Source organism: Rana temporaria, chromosome 13, assembly GCF_905171775.1.
Source record: "Rana temporaria chromosome 13, aRanTem1.1, whole genome shotgun sequence".
Taxonomy (NCBI): Eukaryota; Metazoa; Chordata; class Amphibia; order Anura; family Ranidae; genus Rana; species Rana temporaria.
Window position 1 is genome coordinate 61,011,932 of NC_053501.1, and position 18,384 is coordinate 61,030,315.

Sequence of the window (18,384 nt, forward strand, 5' to 3'; positions counted from 1 at the left end):
GTTAAAAGTGTGTCCCCTACAAACCAAGCAAAGAATTGCCCACAAAGCTGATCTGATTCAACCTGCCATTTTTTTTAGGGCAGACTAGAAAATAAAACCTTGCAGGTTGTTTTTTACAGATTTAATAGGAATATGTACATTCACATTGCGATATCTTCAATTAAAAATTAACTCTAAATTGGAATTCAGTCATGAAAAAAAATCACTTTAAAATTCAAAATCTATTTTTTTTTTTTAATACATACCTGGTTTGAAAAATAAAAAAAAATACAATTTGTATGAATCAGTTAAAGATCTTCAGAAATGATCTTTTAGCTTTTCCACAAGATACAACATTTCTGGGGTGGTGGATTTTGCTTTCACTTTGACCTCCCTTTCTGTACTTCTAGACATGATTGGTAAATACCATATGGGTATGATTGGTAAAGCCTTTGGCTTCAACCAGGGTGAGTCAACTTTGCTTGCATTACCGCTCTATTAAGTAAACGTGAAACACTAACAAAATAAAAGAACAAACACTTTAGAAAGAGACCTGCTCATTTGAAGCTCAAGTCAAGCCAAACACACAGTTGAAAAAACACCAAAAAGTTGCTTTATGTGCCCCAAGGAGTTGTAATTCTGCCTGGCTACACTCCTACACCTTTGACACAGTGCAGCCAGGAAGTGGACACCACTTTGAAAGCACCTAAATGACGACCTTCCCAAGATGATTAATTTTTTTTGTTACTTTTTCTTAGAAACAAAGAAACTTGGTCATATTAAGGCTGGTTAAAACAAAGCGCTTGGTAACTGGGCACTAAATAATTCATTAATGTATAAGTCATACACTGAGAGAAAGAAGGAGGTGAAGTGGTTAAATTCTAGGTCAGATACAGTAGGAGAATGGAAATGAGAGATTTGCAGGATAAAGAAGGAACACATACACCACTCAAACATTTAGCAGGAAAGTGGTTACTACACCACCATGACAGAATTATATAGGCTGCCATTGCTGGCCTCCTCTTTTGAGAATGTTGCTGCCAACACATTAATGATTTAAGTCACTGACCTGGAGCAATTTAGAGATAAGGATTTTTGACATCTTACTGACACTCATTTACAGCACACTTGTTGAGGGGCTGAAAAAGAATCTGAAAAGCCAGCCGCAGTAGACACCAATAATTTTGGAAGGAAGGCAACAATGAAAAGGTCCCTCCCCCAGTCTGCATTTCTCATTATGGCTGGCCAACAATCTTCCCAAAACTAATATTTCAGCAGACCCTGACTTGCTCCATCTCTTGGTGGCTATAGTGGTGGGATATCTGCGCCAAAATTTCGACACGCCATTAACAATGCAAGCCACATAATGGTGTCAAATCTTACACCTAGTACACACGATCAGAAAATCGGACAAAAAATTCTGCTTTCAAAGCGATCGTACGATAATCTGATCGTTAGTACACAGCTTCAAGAGCCGATCATGACAGTTCATCCGAAATTTTCCGAAGGGACAAACACAAAACATTTTCTCAAACGATACCAGAACGTACGATTTGTTTAATCAGTACAGTATAGTAGTCTGAAAAAATACTTTAATACTGCAGCCTCCATACTTCGCTCTCATGATACGTGTACTACTAACGTCACTATCTTCTGGATTCTTTATTCCTATAGATAATTCAGCTGCAATAACGTTGGAGGGGCAGAAGTCAAATATCAGAGAAGTTTTCAAAACCGATAAACTGGGGGTCAGCTTACCTTTTAGATTGATCAACCACTATATAAACCACACCTATAGTTGTGATGACGGATTATATTTAAACTAATTTATACAATATCTACCACCTATAGAACCCCAAAAAACGTTCATCTGTTTAACCACTTCAGCCTCGGAAGATTTGGCTGCTCAACGACCAGGCCATTTTTTGCGATACGGCACTGCATCTCTGACAATTGCGCAGTCATGAGACACTATACCCAAACAAATGCATGTCCTTTTTTTGCCCCACAAATAGAGCTTTCTTTTTGTGGTATTTGATCACCTTTATATTTTTTTGCGTTATAAACAAAAGGGCGACAATTTTGAAATTATTATTTGGTTAATTGGTTTGCGCAAAATTTATAGCGTCTAAAAAAAAACAGGGCATTTTTATTATTTTTTTTTTACTAGTAATGGCAGTGATCAGCGATTTTTAAATCGGGACTATGATATTGCAGCGGACAGATCGGACACTTTTGACACATTTTTGGGACCAGTGCTATAAAAATGCACCGATTACAGTATACAGTCACTGACAGGGAAGGGGGTTAACACAAGGGGGCAATCAAGGGGTTAACTGTGTTCTAACTGTGGGGGGGGTGGGACTGACTAGGACGAGAGAGAGAGAGAGAGAGAGAGAGAGAGAGAGAGAGAGAGAGAGAGAGAGAGAGAGAGAGAGAGAGAGAGAGAGAGAGAGAGAGAGAGAGAGAGAGAGAGAGAGAGAGAGAGAGAGAGAGAGAGAGAGAGAGAGAGAGAGAAATCAGTGTTCAACACACGATCAGTCTCCTCTCCCCTGAGAGAACCAGGATCTGTGTGTTTATACACACAGATCTCGGTTCTCACTTGGTCACGAGCGTTGGCGGGTGCCCGGCGGTCACCTCAGCTTGTTCCATTAAGCCAGTGTTTCTCAATTCCAGTCCTCAGGCCCCCCCAACAGGTCAGGTTTTCAGGATTTCCATTATTTTGCACAGGTGATTTGATCAGTTTCACTGCCTTAGTAATCACCACAGCCTTTTCATCTGAGGGAAATCCTGAAAACCTGACCTGTTGGGGGGGCCCGAGGACTGGAATTGAGAAACACTGCATTAAGCTTTGACAATAAAACCTGGACGCCGATTGGTTTCTATGCAGAAGTGTGACTGATTTTGCACTCTAGCTTTAGTAAATAAACCCCCATGTGTATCAAGTTTCTATAAAAAAAAAGAGAATATATATATATATATATATATATATATATATATATATACACACACACACACACACACATATATACACACACACACACATATATATACACACACACACACACAAGATTTCCTTCATACAGTTTAGACTGCTGGTCTAGTTTAATCTAACAATATCCAAAGATGAATCATGTACAGTGTAAATGCATGATAGTAAGTGCAACTTTTGTAAGCATTCTAACACATCAGCTCAGCCTATCTGCCCTGCAAGTTCTGCACATATTGGAGCACTCTGGGGAAATTAGGTACAAGTTATTGGCAAGGGAGAATAAAGCCACTTCACAACAGGAACTATGACATTTCCTGAATTGGCTCTATTCCCTCATCACACAAGGACTACACGGATTTCCTTGTCCTTAAGCAAGTCAAACAATTACAGAACATACAGGGCGAGCACAGGTACAGGCAAACAACACACATCTGGTTACTGTACGTGGGAAAGCAGATACTGTACAGCAGATGTGGCTATGACACTTGTATGTTTGTATGAGCAGGTGATCTAATACAGCAAATGTTAAGAACATACCTGACAACTTTTTCAAATTTCCAGGGACAGGATTCTTAGTTGATGTTTTTTTTTACCACAATGCTGCCTCAGAAGACCACTAATTCTGTTCTAGCATTGTTGCCCATTCACTTGTAGGGAAAAAAAAAAGTTACTTTATTGATTTAAATGTTAACTAAAGACCGTTTCCAAGGATTGATTGCTACTATACTATCTGCATAGCAAATCCCAATTCTGCAAAAAAAGAAAAATACTACTGCTTATGGGAACTCAATGACCCCCAACAGTCAGAAACGTGCAAGAAAAAAAAAAAAAAGCCCAGTATTTTCTTAAGGAATTTGTGACAAATTCCTTGACAAAACTACACTGTATCTGAGCACCGCAAAATTCAATTCATTTTTAATATTCAAAACCAAACTTCCCCATTCAACATGCTTAATTTTGTGAAGAAAAACCTTTGAAAAACACCCCCCTAGCATTTCTGGCAGCAGCCATCTTGAGTAAGGGCAGATGGTTCATGTAGCATTTACTTCCTGGGACCCATATCTGACCTTCGCTCAGGCATGACAGCTAGAGGATGAGCTGAGAAAAAGTCCATCCTCCCCTCCTAAAGACTCCTGGGATGTAGGACATAATTTGCCTAGGCCTGAAAACCAGGAGGTAACTAAAAAAATAAAGGAAAAACAGGGCTTGACAAATCCCAGGTCACTATGCGATAATCAATGGCGTCCTGGCGCCTGAATGCTTCCACACACCGTGCGCGCACTTATTTCCATATGTAATGAAAGAAAAAAAAAAAAAGTTTTTTTTCTATATGTAAAAAATTCAAGTTACACCCCCTCCAAAAAATAAATAAAAACTGAGCCACCCCACCCCCACATATACGCAAGTACAAATGTAAACACATGCTTTAAAAACGCCTATGCCTGAAAACGTCAACCGTGACATGTATACATGTCGCTGCACAGCCTGGAATGAGAGCAATAATTCTAGCACCAGACCTCCTTCATAACACTAAATGGATGACCTATAAGGGACTTTTAAAGCGTTGCCAATGGAAACCATGGGTACTGAAGTTTTTCATCATTTCATGGGCGCACGCAAAATGTAAGGTTTGACATGATGGATATCTATTTACTCGGCAACCTCGGCTTTTATATTTTAACTTTAATGTGTTTTTTATTGAAAAAAAAAAAAAAATAGGTGGAACTACCACCATTTTATTCTCTAGGGGGTCTGCTTTCAGAAAATATATATACCGTATATAAAGTTTTGGGGATTTTATGTAATCTTCAGGCCTGAAATAATTTTTTAAATGCGTGCATAAAAAACCCCCTAAAAAAAAATGGCTCTGGCAGCGAAAGGGTTAAAGGATAAGTTCACTTTCGGGAACATGTTACCTGTTCTACCCATAAGATTTGTTAGTAAAAAAAAAAAAAAAACCTGGCTCCTAACTTTTTTAGCCGACTCCTAGATTCAAAGCAAAGTTGTCTAGCCCTGAAGTGAATACAATATACTTTCCTATCCATTTACTACTTTTGTGTAATAAAGAGCCTCCAACTCTGATTAGGGGTATTTCGGGTTAAATCACCTGCAAGAGAGGGCTGAAAAGGCCAGGAAACATTCAGCAGGTGACTGAGATGTTGAGTAGAACAGGACACAGTCGTGTGAGGACCAAGGACTGGTTTGTTGCTTATACACTGCTCCTGTGTCTCTGCTGCACACTGAAGCAGGAGGAAACCTTAAGAGCCCTTTCACACTGAAGTGGTTTGCAGGCGCTATTGCGCTAAAAATAGCGCCTGAATAACCGACCATAAGCAGCTGCTACGTCTCCAGTGTGAAAGCCCAGAGGGCATTCCCTACCCTGCAGCCACACTTTTATGCACCCCCTTGTTCACCTGTGGCTGCAGGGCAGGGAGTGCCCTGGCTGCAGGTGATTAACCCATACAAATTACAGCTTCTTGGCATGCTCACACATGCTTGCCAAAACTCATCTTTCCTCAAGCAACTTTCCATGAACTTAAATTATTGGCGTCATAGATGGTCCAATGTGCAGCTGCAGATCTGAACATGCTAAAATGGCACCTTTCTAGGAGGGTTTAGTACCGCTTTAATGTGTATTTCCAATTTTTCAGCTATGCTGGTATAACACCTTTTTATAGTTACATGTTCTCATTTACATAGTATAACTTGCCTGCTTTTTTTTTTTTTTACTTCCATGCAGAGTGCTATGAAGCCAGAATGAACAACTCCTGTGTGCAAACGCATGAGTCAAGTCACCCCTGCAGGACAATCAAGAGGCCGAGGACCCATCACCCAGAATAAGCCTGGGGATGAGATGTCAGTGGCACTAAAGAGATTCAACTGTGGCATTGTTGGAGGCAAGTGGACAAAAAAAAATTGTCCCTACATTGGTCCACTAAAAGCAAGCTATTCTGCACAACAGAAGCTGCATAGTTTTAGGTATATAAACCTGTTCCAAAGAAAAAACTAGAAAGTGAAAGTAGGCTTAGCTGTAGGTAAAAGTTGTCTAGCTAGGTTTACAACCACTTTAAAAAAAAGAATTAACATTTCCGTGTGCCCTTGTGGTGTAAACAAATAGATAAAACAAAAGCACCGTCACATAGGCAATGCTGGACACCAGACAGGGTTAAGTTGAGCAATAACACAACAATGTTGTCTGACCTACTGGATCTGGTAATGGTAATTTGGAGCATTCAAAGCATTGATCTGGGACACATAAATTAGTACTTAATCCTGGTTCAGGGGCACCTGGGGAGCACAGACAGAATGATGAATTAACTGGTGGTTCAGTAAAAGCTTTACCACTGCCAGAGTTCTAATGTCAGGTATGCAGAGAGGCAGGAAGAGAGAAGAAAATAAGCACATTTAGACAAACTAGTGCTTCACAAATAGGCTTACTTAAAAGATTATTACTGATCTCCGCAACAGCCTTCACTGTGTAGCTTCCCTCCATAATTGCTTTTCAAGAAACCCTTAATATCTAAGGTTTTTATATATAAAACGGCTTAACCACCTGAAAAAAATAAACAAAATGTTACAAGGAGCAATAAAGGCAACCTGTCACTTGCAATAGTTGGTAATTCGCTGAAGTGATAGCAGTAAAATTAAATATTGTCCTGGGCTGCCATTCCAGAGGGATTTGTATCTAGTATTTAGGCCCAGATCCTACTGAACAATTCTCACCACTTTGGAACACCTACTGATATCCAAATATCACCACCTTGAGAGGTCACTCTGTTGGCCAATGTGTTGCCACTGCCACATTTAAGAAATATTGCAGTGGTCTCCCTACTTTGATGACACCCAAATATCTAAAAAGATGTGTATAGTCATTCCATGGTACAGTTTTCAAACAAATCTTAAGTGAAACATAAAAGCATGGCTAAATTCAGCATAGGGTTTGAGGACTTTATCCACAATTTGCAATTATACTGTGCATACTTGCACATTATGGAACGCTTACCTCTTAGTATGCCCTCTCTCCAGCAGGGACAGGTCCAGGATCTTGACACTTATTTGGGTCCTATAGAGCTCTATTTTGGCCACTGAAGTGCACAGATAAAAGCCACTGGCGTGGCTGAGGAAGTCCAAACTACAGACGCAACGTATATAGTATTGGAACCACACCAGTGACGTCACCCCGTGGCCATTTTGAATGTAAAATACTATGTGGTGAGATGGAGACAGAGCGCTTACTCATTGTATTGGTGCTATGAGTAAGGCTTCAGCCAAAACGTGTTAGCATTTTAATGATGTGGCTATTGCTGCATGTGCTCAAATAAAGTTTCATAACAGAGAAGCTTTTGGGTTGCCAGCTTTTTGATCCTATGGCATTACTCATATTGATTGCTATTGTCAACACATTATGTGCATTTATTTTGTGTGCTTTTAGTTAAAGTTTATACAGAGAGTACAATGGGTCCACTTTTGTGTCTTACATATGCCCAATATCTATATGAGCGATGCATGTGGAGACAGGAAGGGCGGTGGTTATCTGATGCTTGCACATATCCAGAGGATGGTGTTAAAAGACATCATATTCCATAATTTAATTCCGGCAACAACCTAGAGGGCGATATAAAGTGTCTGACCTCATCATTTCTTGCAAGGTCAAAGCTGAAGGAGAGTATTTAAATCACATATGGTGGATGCATGCATGGCACATTTGTGTCAAGATCTGGAAGAAATATTTTTCCACGTTTGTCACAGTGGCGATTGGTAGCACAGTTTATACGGTATATGGACATTAAGTTATAATTTTATTCTATTTTTAATGTTGGTTGTGCTTAGAGATGAGCCCGATGTTCGAGTCGAGCGCAAGTTCGACTCGAACATCGGGTGTTGCTTGCTCGCAATGAACCGAACATATGGGGTGATTGTGGCAAATTTGAGATCGCAATGCATTGACGTCTGGAGGATTGGCCAAAGCATGGACCTGACCTGCATGCTTTGGCCAATCACAGCGCGCTCTGCTGCAAGAGACATAATTGGAGATAGATTGAGCTAGATTTGAAACAAAAACTAAAGAGTCCTGCTCATTGGAACATCAGCAGAGTAATTACCATGCTCATGCAGTTTGGAAACAAGATTTTAAATTGGCTTCTCTATCTTCATCTAGGAAGGATAGTGCTTTCACAATGATTGCCAAGGACAGGACTTTAATGTAGCTATTTTCTGTTCTTTTCAAATTAAATTTCTTCTGGGTCAAGTCCTGGCATTCTCCCACTGCATAAAACACAAACACTACTGTGCTGCCAAATACCAGTCTACCAGCCAGTGACAGACATGGCTGCCAACAGAGATAAACTGCAAGAAATCCAGAGAGACCAACAGCCTAGGAAAGACATGCACTATATTAAGAGCTTCTACAACTGGACTTTTTTGTAATTCCTTTTTTTCATCATTTATAATGCACAAAATTGACAGACATGTTACCAGTAAAAACAGAATAGTGGATATTGGTAAAAGAGAATGCAACATCATACAAACATCAGGAAAATCAACTAAATAGCCAGTCACAGTAAAACAAAAGCAAGATATTGTCAAAAACATTGTGGACAAAATTAAGAGAAAACTCTATAGGAAGTATCGCAGAGGTAAGAAAGGGGGGATTGAAGCAGACACTGAAGACGACTGACTTTCCGAGATAGTATGGGCCGAAATACAACAAATCGGTTGCTGCCATCAAATTATATATATATATGCTAGTAGATAAGAGGTGAAGGAGGAGGGGGGGGGGGAGAGAAAGGGTATAGTAAAATGAGGAAAGAAGAAATGAGCAGGGCTGCAAGTAAGCGTTCGTGAAAACAAAATATTGCCATGGTCTCCATGTGTCCCGAAGGTTTCTTCCACGTTACGCAGAATGGCTATGAGGTCCTCTATGTCCCTAAGTTTGTTCACCTTGGAGTACCAAAGGGAGAAAGTGGAGAATTAACCTCATTCCAGCAAAGTGGAATGCAGGCCTTTGCCGCATTTAGCAGGTCAATGGTGAGGGATACCTTGTATTTCTTGATAGGTCTTTCTGAGAGGTGCAGCAAACAAGCCTGCATTTATCATGCAGATCCACAGAAGTCAGTTGTTACCAGGTACTTCTCTCTAGAACAGCAAGAGCATCAGGCATTGCCAGAAAATGTAAAGGAAGGCGCCACTATCAGGGCTACAGTGCCAGCAACCAATAGGGATCCGAGTTTCAAAAGATGTGGTTGTGCTTGGTAGGAACCTGATACTAATCGGTGAGGAGTTTATAATTGGTTTCTTATACCCGGGTGGCAATTTTTTTAGCAACATTTTGAATTTTCTGTGGCGTTGTGAAGGACACACCCAAGTCAGATTCCTATTTAGAGACAACTAGACTTTTTAAAAGTTATGCATGTTATGCTAAAGCCTCATACACACAACTAGTTTTTTTTTTTCCGTTCAACCCAGCAGGGACCTAAACAGATGTCAATGGACAAATAGTAGATTTTTGCATTGGTTAAAATAGCCAGCACAACCAGTGACTACATTCTGCTGTCAGCTGGGAATTCCCCGCTGACAGCAGAATGTAAACAGCAGAGGGGGACAGTATGTACAGCAGGAGAGGGGCAGTGTTTACAGAGTGTGGAGAGTGTATTGACAGAGGATAATGTACAGTCTCAGTGCCCAACCACCCTGTTAGTTTCTCTTTGTTTGATCAGCATTGCAGGCTATAGCCTACAATGCTTATCAGTGTATTCTGACCACTGAAGTCTCCCCACTGTCAGAATACAATAGCTCAGTGGGAAGGATTCCCCCATCCACTTTCGAGTGTGTAGATGGAGGCATCAAGTCAGTTTATTTTTCTTCAACACTTAGGTAGAACGGAAACAAAAAATCAGGAGTCAACTATGAATTACCTAACACTGCATTCAACATTGCAAATATAATACCAGTCAAACATTGTAGTAGTGTTATGGTAGGGAGATGCTTTGGAGCCTCAGAACTAAGACAGCGTATTTGATTAAACCATCAGTTTTTCCCGCTAGCGGAAAATTTCTGAGAAGAAATATCTGAATTATTATGCTTACCAAAAATACTCAAACAAAACCCAGAAAAAGGGGCCATAGACCATTTGTCCTGACACAAGCCAGGCTCAGGGATTCACAACCGTGTCAATTGTGATTCTCATGATTGAAATGTGTCAGCACTGCTTTATACTGTATTAAAGTGAAAGCAACTACACTGAAAATTTTAGACTTTGATCATTTAAATTGTTTATCTGAAAACTGCATAGAGCTTAGGTAACTGACTGCAACTACTTTCCCTTCTAAAACAGTCAGTTTTTTTGTGAGCTTTCCCGTAGTGCTAAAATGTGACACTCTGCGTGACAAAGACAACAGAGAAGCTCAGGTATAAATGTAATGTGCCAACACGCCTTTACACACAGTGATAGTACCTCTCCCATTCCAAGAGTACAATAAATGGGAAGAAAGCCAAGCTGCAAGACAGTAGGGTTCTTATGAAGTCCGCAAGCATACAGTAATACACAGGATCTGCTTGTATAATCCATGATTGTGATTCAATCTTTGCAGGTTACACCCATTTTAAACATCCGGTTCTAGTTTTCAGTATTAAGCTCACATAGAAGTTTTGTGGATACCTTTGTGGTTAGTATAGACGCACAAACACCATTAAAAGGAAAGAGGGAAGAAAAATCAATAGTTTCAGTTCAAGAATAGTAGTAAGCTCCTAGGGAGCAAGAAACATAATATTGTGTGGTTTTTTCAGATGAACGCGTTTAAGTACTATTTAATTTTTGCAAAGTGCAGGATTTTTATTGCATGCAATTTTTTTTAAATGTACTTCAGAAAATTTAGACTATGTGTTTATAGAATAGTCTACAGAGATGGATAACTATTCACTGAAAAAAATAAAAATGTAAATTTAAACTTGTATGAAACGTTACCTGGATGGAAAAAGTGTGATTTTGTCCTCACAAAAAAAAAAAGTAAACTATATCTATCGTGTAAATAATAATAAAATATTTCCCCGTCAAGCAGTGGTAAAAATAAGCTGGCCATGGACTGTTCCCCCATCTCCATTCAGCCAGCGGGACTGAACAAGAAAGAAAAAAAAAAAAATACAAATTCCTCAGTTCACCCCCACCGGGGACATATTGTATACCGACAGCAGGATCCGCCATTGTCGGAATACATTGATCAGTGGCCGCTGCTAATGATCAATAAAAAAAAATCCAATATGTCCCATCCACAGAAGTTGTTCAAGCGACTGACTTTGGTTGAGAAGGGACAGCCACACACTGATTGAAATTCTAGTTCCGCAGTGTATGGCCTGCTTAAACTTTGTTCTCTTGTAGAGCTCCGGGCATTTTTCAGGTTCATTGGATCATGGGTCATCCACTGAGAACTGTGGTTCCTCCAGCAACCCCCCCCCCCCCCCAAGTCACTACTGTATTTGCAATATACAGCAGGAATGGCTGTCAAAATGCAGCTGCTCCTGTGTAAAGTGACAATTGCAGATAGCCTGCCAGTGTCATTGTGTAAACTACAAGAAGCCAACATATTGCTTTATTATATTTACTACATTCACATGTGTGACCTTTGATCTGCATATGACATCACTAATTTAAATAAAATGTATTCCAATTGAAACCCTCTTTAACCCTTAGTCAACCCTAGTCTACATTCATGAACTACATCCTCCCCATTTCCATTATTCTTCTGTTTTTTCATACATCTATATTTTGGACACAGAAGGTGTTTACCTCGAGGATGAATTAAATTAATGACTAAATGTAGAACCAAACAGGCCCATAGTGAATATTGCTCTGGTCTATACGGGGTATAAAAGGTAAGAAAGCTGAAGTGGTTAAAGATAGCGTCCCTTCAAAAGACATTCATTCACTTAACCAGCAAATTTTGGTGGAGATGAAAATAGAATCTTATTAGCAGACACATAATTTAAGAGCTGAATAAGGGGGCGTAGAAAATGAAGCCTCTGCAATGACTTTATGTCAAGAAAACGACATGCTTTACAATGTGGTGCTCAGAGTCCGTGAACATGCAGAAAGGAACCGTTTTATTTTACAGACACTACATGAGCAAGGAATATCCTACTTGATATTTTAATTAGTAGCCTGGAAATGTTGCTCGCATTTCAATGGAAACGCATGAGGGAATGTGTTATTAACAACAATTACCTGTCTTCCCATGGGCTGACTGGAAGCACTCTGTAGTATGTTGAGCATTTATGGTACCAATGCTGGTCTTACAAGCTAGCTGTCAGAAAAACCCAAACAGTTCAATGGTTCAGTGGACAATTTTCACCCTGCTCCTAAACATATCAACTTCTAGCAATCCAGGGGTTGCCAACGGGGCCACCCACAGAGCAAAGTCAATGCAGGTAAGGTTAAGTAATAGAGTGATAAAAACAGGTAAATGAATCGTGTTCAATGAAGCGAAGGGCAGAGGTGTCCGATGTGCGGGCCACAATGAAAGGCCTGGTCTTATCTCCTCTGACACAAGATGTTGGCACCCAATATTTGTTTCTCCGCTTTTTCACTACAGTAAAACCTGGTATTGCGAACATAATTTGTTCCGGAAGCATGCTTGTAATCCCAAAGTATATCAAAGCAAATTTTCACATAAGGAATAATGGAAACCATCGTTCCACAACCATTTATTCATAAGTCCTCCAGTTTATAGTCCATATAAAAAGATTATGGCAATGTGATAGGTTACTTTAACCATAAAATGTCCATCCACAAGGGCATTAGAATCAAAATCCAACAGGAGCTACAGAGTATAAAAGAGAAAAGAGAGGCGCCTCCAAGTGTAGCAATATGGTTACTTTAAAATGAAGGTACAACATTTAGCAACTCACTAGGTTGATGATTAAAAGAGGCACAACTAAGTATGCAGGTATCCGGGGTAAAGCGATACACATAGACCATCCTCCTCACCGCCGCCTCTCACCGATGTCAGTCTGCAATTATGATCGGGGAGACTACCCTGCAGTAGAGCGATCTGAAAGCAAGGCTTGAATCGCTCGTGGAAGGGAGGACATCAATGGCGGTGGTCTACGTGGATCGCTTTACCCCAGATGCCTGAGCACTTGGATGTGCCTATTTTATCATCAACCATATGAGTTTGTAAACGTTGTACCTTCATTAAACCATATTTCTACACTTGGAGGCGACTCTCATATTTTATACTCCGTTGTGACTTGACACTACTCTTTATATCAAGTACCAGTGCTAGTTAAATTTCAAGGTAGATCAGAGTGTAGTTAAACTCGGATCCAAAATTGTTAGTTGTAAAATGGGGGTTTCTGTCTCAGCTTGGCTGTGCTGTGGGCCCATTCTGTTGTACTGGGGTATTCTTCCAGCCCCGGTGCTGCAGGTGGCAGCAGTGGAGTCAAGGTTTGGGTGCTCTTTCCCAGCAGCCAATCAGGAGGGCTTGACCTCGCTGTGCATACTGGGGAGGGGTATTTATGAGGCAGACACCATTGGTTCTGTGTCTTCTTCATCCAGTGTGGCACCCACCTTTAGGGTGGCCACACCACGGCGCCCCGGCGTTATGGCCTACCTGGCCGGGGCGTGCGTTCCACACGGTGTTCCTGGTTCCGGGACCATGTTGGCCCGGAGCATCTAAACAGCGACAGGGACCCAGTGAGTGACTGGGTTCCCACCTTTGAGGATCCCAAGCTGTACTTCTGTTTAGTGGGGAGTCAGTCTGAGGAGCGCCATTGAGAGGCTGGCGGTTCAAAATGGCCTGGACAAACCACTGGGGATCGAGGTAGCCGGACACTGAGGGATTGATAACCTGTCAGTCGGTAGCTGGGCGACAAGTTGAAGGAGATCCAGACGTAGCTCATCCAAGGAGGGATACCTCCGAGAATTCAATCCAGAAGGGGGCTTGTGGCAGAAGTACCTTTCTGAGGATCACCAAGGAGAGTCTGTGGCAGAGACTTTCTCCTCAAGTTCACCAAGGAGGGTCTGCAGCAGAGACTTTTCCTGAAATTGTCCGAGCGATGCTCCGGCTGCCAGGTCAGTGAGAGAGGCCTGTCCGGGTACACTAAGCCCACTCTGGCGGGAGTAGCGCAGAGAAGTGTTACATTTGGGAACAGGACTGTTTCCTTATCATAAAGCCTGAATCTACAGTTCTCTCTCTTCTTCAAACTTTACTTTCCTCACCACAAGTTATTGTTTTTACCCGGCTAGGTAATAAAGAGCACAGCAAAGAGCACCTGTCTGGACATTCCTTTACTTACACTATATGCAATACACATCATTCACCCCTAGGAATTCGGAGGAGCCATGAGGTAATACGTCGCCCAAAAATCCAGCAGCTCCTCCGGGGGTAGTGCTACACATGTCTTGCAAAATGCTCTCAAACCAAGGTTTTACTGTATTAGTAAGCTGAAAGGTTCATATTCAACACAGCAATGTCAATAAGTGATGGGATAGGACAAAATTGCCTTAAAAAGGCCAGCAAGACCTGTCATACTCACAAAGAGAATATAAAAATGTACCCAGATATAAAATAAAACTACCCCAATTAGTAATACATGACTCAATACTAAAAAGTTAGCTATGAGTTTTATTATAGGCATAGGAACGGAGAACTCCCAATACCAAGTAGCAGGGATAAAGCTTTAATACTGTAGAGTTTGGTGGTGGTGCCCAATTCAACCACAGCAGTGCTCAATTAGGCAAGTAAGAACTCCTAGAAAAGGTTAACCTATATGTACCATGACATCATCAATAATAAAAAATACGCTGTTTAACTTATTGAAAAGATGAAACCTTTATAACAACTGTTAGAGGTCAATTTATTTTTCACAAAAGACTGGAAGAGTTCTATTTATTTAAATACCTTTACAGTGTGGACACATGGGGTCTTTTGTCTTGTTTTATTTTAATTTGCTGGAGGAATATCACAAGCATTCATCCAGCACTCATGAATTTTGACTGTATTTGGCTTAAAAGGAGAAGTCCAGCCTGAGCTCGTTTGTCTTTATTTCTCCTATGGGTCACAGTTCGTTTTTCACTCCTGTGACCCCCCCCCCTTTTTTTTTGCAGAGTGTGGTCTGAAGTCTGCTTTCTGCTTTTTTGGAAATCTGGATCTACCAGGTGCCTGGACTGATGGTGTTCCCCGGGGGAACCAATGCGGAATCCATCTAGGTATAATGGGGGGGGGGGGGGGGGGGCGACGAATTCCCATACTTCTCCTTTAATATTTTGATGATCAGTAGCTCCATCTAATGGCCATAATGTAGTATTTTTCCTGATCAAGGCAATGCAGAAAAAATACATATTATGGCCATTAGATGTAACCAATGATCATAGGAAATTTAGAGCACAGTATTAACCAAAACAGAATCAGAATTCCTGATCCGTTGTCCTTTTATATGAAAAAAATAAAACCCAATTGGATCATTTTAATACCCAAGTTATCTTTTGCTGGAACCCCTAATGGCAAGTTTACTTTAGCCAAATATTTTCTTTATCATTTAGTTTGTGTGTTTTTGTGTGTGTTTGTATACACACACACACACACACACACACACACACACACCGTATATACTCGAGTATAAGCCAAGTTTTTTAGCACTTTTTTTGTGCTGAAAATGCCCCCTTCAGCTTATACTCGAGTCACCTTTTTGCTCCCGATTTCCTGGAATTTTGGGGCCCTAGTACCGGCCGGCCATAGGTCCCCTGGACCCCAAACTTGGCACACATGTAGTGTGCAAAGTTTGTCCAGGGGACCTATGGCCAGGGAGCACTGATTTTTTCAAAGCCGGGCACCCCTTCCATAGACTCCCATGTTAAATGGTCATTTCTCCAGTGAATATGGGGACCTAGTACTGACCGGTCATAGGTCCCCTGGACCCCGGAAGTTGACACACATGTAGCCCAATTTCTCCTCTACAAGTGGGCAACGTTTGTTGTCTGGGGGACCTACGGCTGGGGAGCACAGATTTTTCAAACCTGGGCATCCCTTCCATAGACTCCCACGTTAAAACGTCAGTAGTCTAGTCATGGGCACAGTGAGGCATGCAGATGGACACCCTAGGCTTATGGAATAGACTGATGCAGGTTTGAACTAAATCAGCAGGTAGACAATAAAAAGTAACATTTTTAATTTTGACTAAAAAGGTAAGCCACAGAACCGAACCAATCCCTAATATCTCCTATATGCACCACCAATTCTTTTTTAGTAATTTTGCTGCTAATGCATAGCACATTTCTCTGATACTCATTGGAAAATATGGGCATCTATGAAGAAATCATACCCGATATGCAGATGTAGGTCCGATATTCTCCTTGCCCTCCAGTTGCTAGGAATGGGATTTTTTTCTTGGTCCTCCGTTTGACCAATACAGCCCCCAGCATCCGCTCATCCTGGGGAGAGAAGACTTCCTTGCTAATTGTAGCTTTAGCAGACATTGTTCAGGTTTTGTGGGAATTTCACCTACAGGAATAGAACATAGTGGAAAGTTTAAGTCACCCGCCATTCAAAACCTGAAACAAAAATACTAAACAAAAATAAAAAAAAAATCAATTTTTCTATGAACCACCCAACCCCTTACATATTCATTAAATGGTGTGAAGGCATATGCTACCACCAACTTGAATGGAACGGAATGTCACTCACTGTGTGCTCATACAGTGGATATAAAAAGTCTACACACCCCTGATAAAATCTCAGGCATCTGTTATGTAAAAAAAAATATGAGACAAAAGATAAATAATTTCAGAACCGTTTTCACCTTCAATGTGACCTATAAATTGCACAACTCAATTGAACAACAAACTGAAATATTTTAGGTGGAGGGAAGTAAAAATAATATGATTGTGCATAAGTGTGCACACCCTTACACTAATACTTTGTTGAAGCACCTTTTGATTTTATTACAGCACGCAGTCTTTTTGGGTATGGGTCTATCAGCATGGCACATCTTGACTTGGCAATATTTGCCCACTCTTCTTTGCAAAAACACTCCAAATCCATCAGATTGCGAGGACATCGCCTGTGCACAGCCCTCTTCAGATCACCCCACAGATTCTCAATGGGATTGAGGTCTGGGCTCTGACTGGGCCATTTCAAAACTTCAATCTTCTTCTGGTGAAGAAATTCCTTTGTTGATTTGGATGTATGCTTTGTGTCATTGTCATGCTGAAAGATGAAGTTCCTCTTCATGTTCAGCTTTCTAGCAGAAGCCTGAAGGTTTTGTGCCAATATTGATATTTGGAACTGTTCATAATTCCCTCTACCTTGACTAAGGTCCCTGTTCCAGCTGAAGAAAAAGAGCCCAAAAACATGATGCTGCCACCACCATGCTTCACTGTGGGTATGGTGTTCTTTTGGTTTTGTGCAACTGTTTTTTGCGCCAAGCAAATCTTTTAGAATCATGGCCAAAAAGTTCAACCTTGGTTTCATCAGACCAACACATTTTCCCACCTGTTTTTGGGAGACTTCAGACTCTACCCCATAGCCCAGACATATGAAGAATACAGGAGATTGTTGTCACATGTACCACACAGCCAATACTTGCCAGATATTCCTGCAGCTACTTTAATGTTGCTGTAAGCCTCTTGGAAACCTCCCTGACCAGTTTTCTTCTCGTTTTTTCATACATTTTGCAGGGACATCCAGTTTTTGGTATGGTCACTGTATCTAATGCCTTGGAAATTCTTTTGTACCCTTCTCCTGAGTGATACCTTTTAACAATGAGATCCCTCTGATGCTTTGGAAGCTCTCTGCGGGCCATGACTTTTGCTCTAGGATGTGACTAAGAAAATGACCGGAAAGCCCTATTAGAACAGCTGAACTTTATTTGGGGTTAATCAGAGGCACTTTATATGATGTGTACTGACTCCTATTTAACATGAGTTTGAATGCGATTGCTCAACTCTGAACACAGCTATATTCCCAGTTATAAGAGACTTTATTTTTTTAAATGTACACAATATCGGCTTAAGTGGCCGAAATATCGGTATCGTATCGGCACCAAAAATAAATATCGGTCGATTCCCTAATCAATATTTTAATATATATCTTGTCATACCAACGGCCACCACAAGAGGGCGCCAGATTCCAGAAGGAACCATAGGACTGCAGAAGGCCGCGGCCTCAATTACCGGCCTGCGCGGCACGACGCCATCGCGAGGGGGGGTGCGCACGGAGACAGGGTACACCAGCTGTGCCACCCTAGCAAACTGCGGGCTTTCTTGTGCATCGTCTTAAGAGGCTTCCTTCTGGGACGATAACCACGCAGACCAATTTGATGCAGTGTGTTGCATATGGTCTGAGCACTGACAGGCTGACCCCCCACCTCTTCAACCTCTGCAGCAATGCTGGCAGCACTCATACGTCTATTTCCCAAAGACA

The 18,384-nt window shown here is 41.1% G+C and overlaps 1 protein-coding gene across 2 annotated transcripts in view; it reads right to left on the reverse strand.

Moving 5' to 3' along the window:
* Window positions 1-18,384, reverse strand: part of STXBP6 (syntaxin binding protein 6) — a 106,090-nt gene that overhangs the window by 39,444 nt on the left and 48,262 nt on the right. The window contains exons 1-2 of one of the 2 annotated variants that reach the window (XM_040332837.1): window positions 16,286-16,373; window positions 6,410-6,524 (exon numbers count right to left, since the gene is read on the reverse strand). In XM_040332837.1, coding sequence (XP_040188771.1) covers window positions 6,410-6,464 — 55 coding nt within the window. In that variant the 5' untranslated portion in view covers window positions 6,465-6,524; window positions 16,286-16,373. Of the gene's footprint in view, window positions 1-6,409; window positions 6,525-16,285; window positions 16,465-18,384 lie in introns of those variants that run through there. The other variant, XM_040332836.1, reaches the window with a different exon arrangement.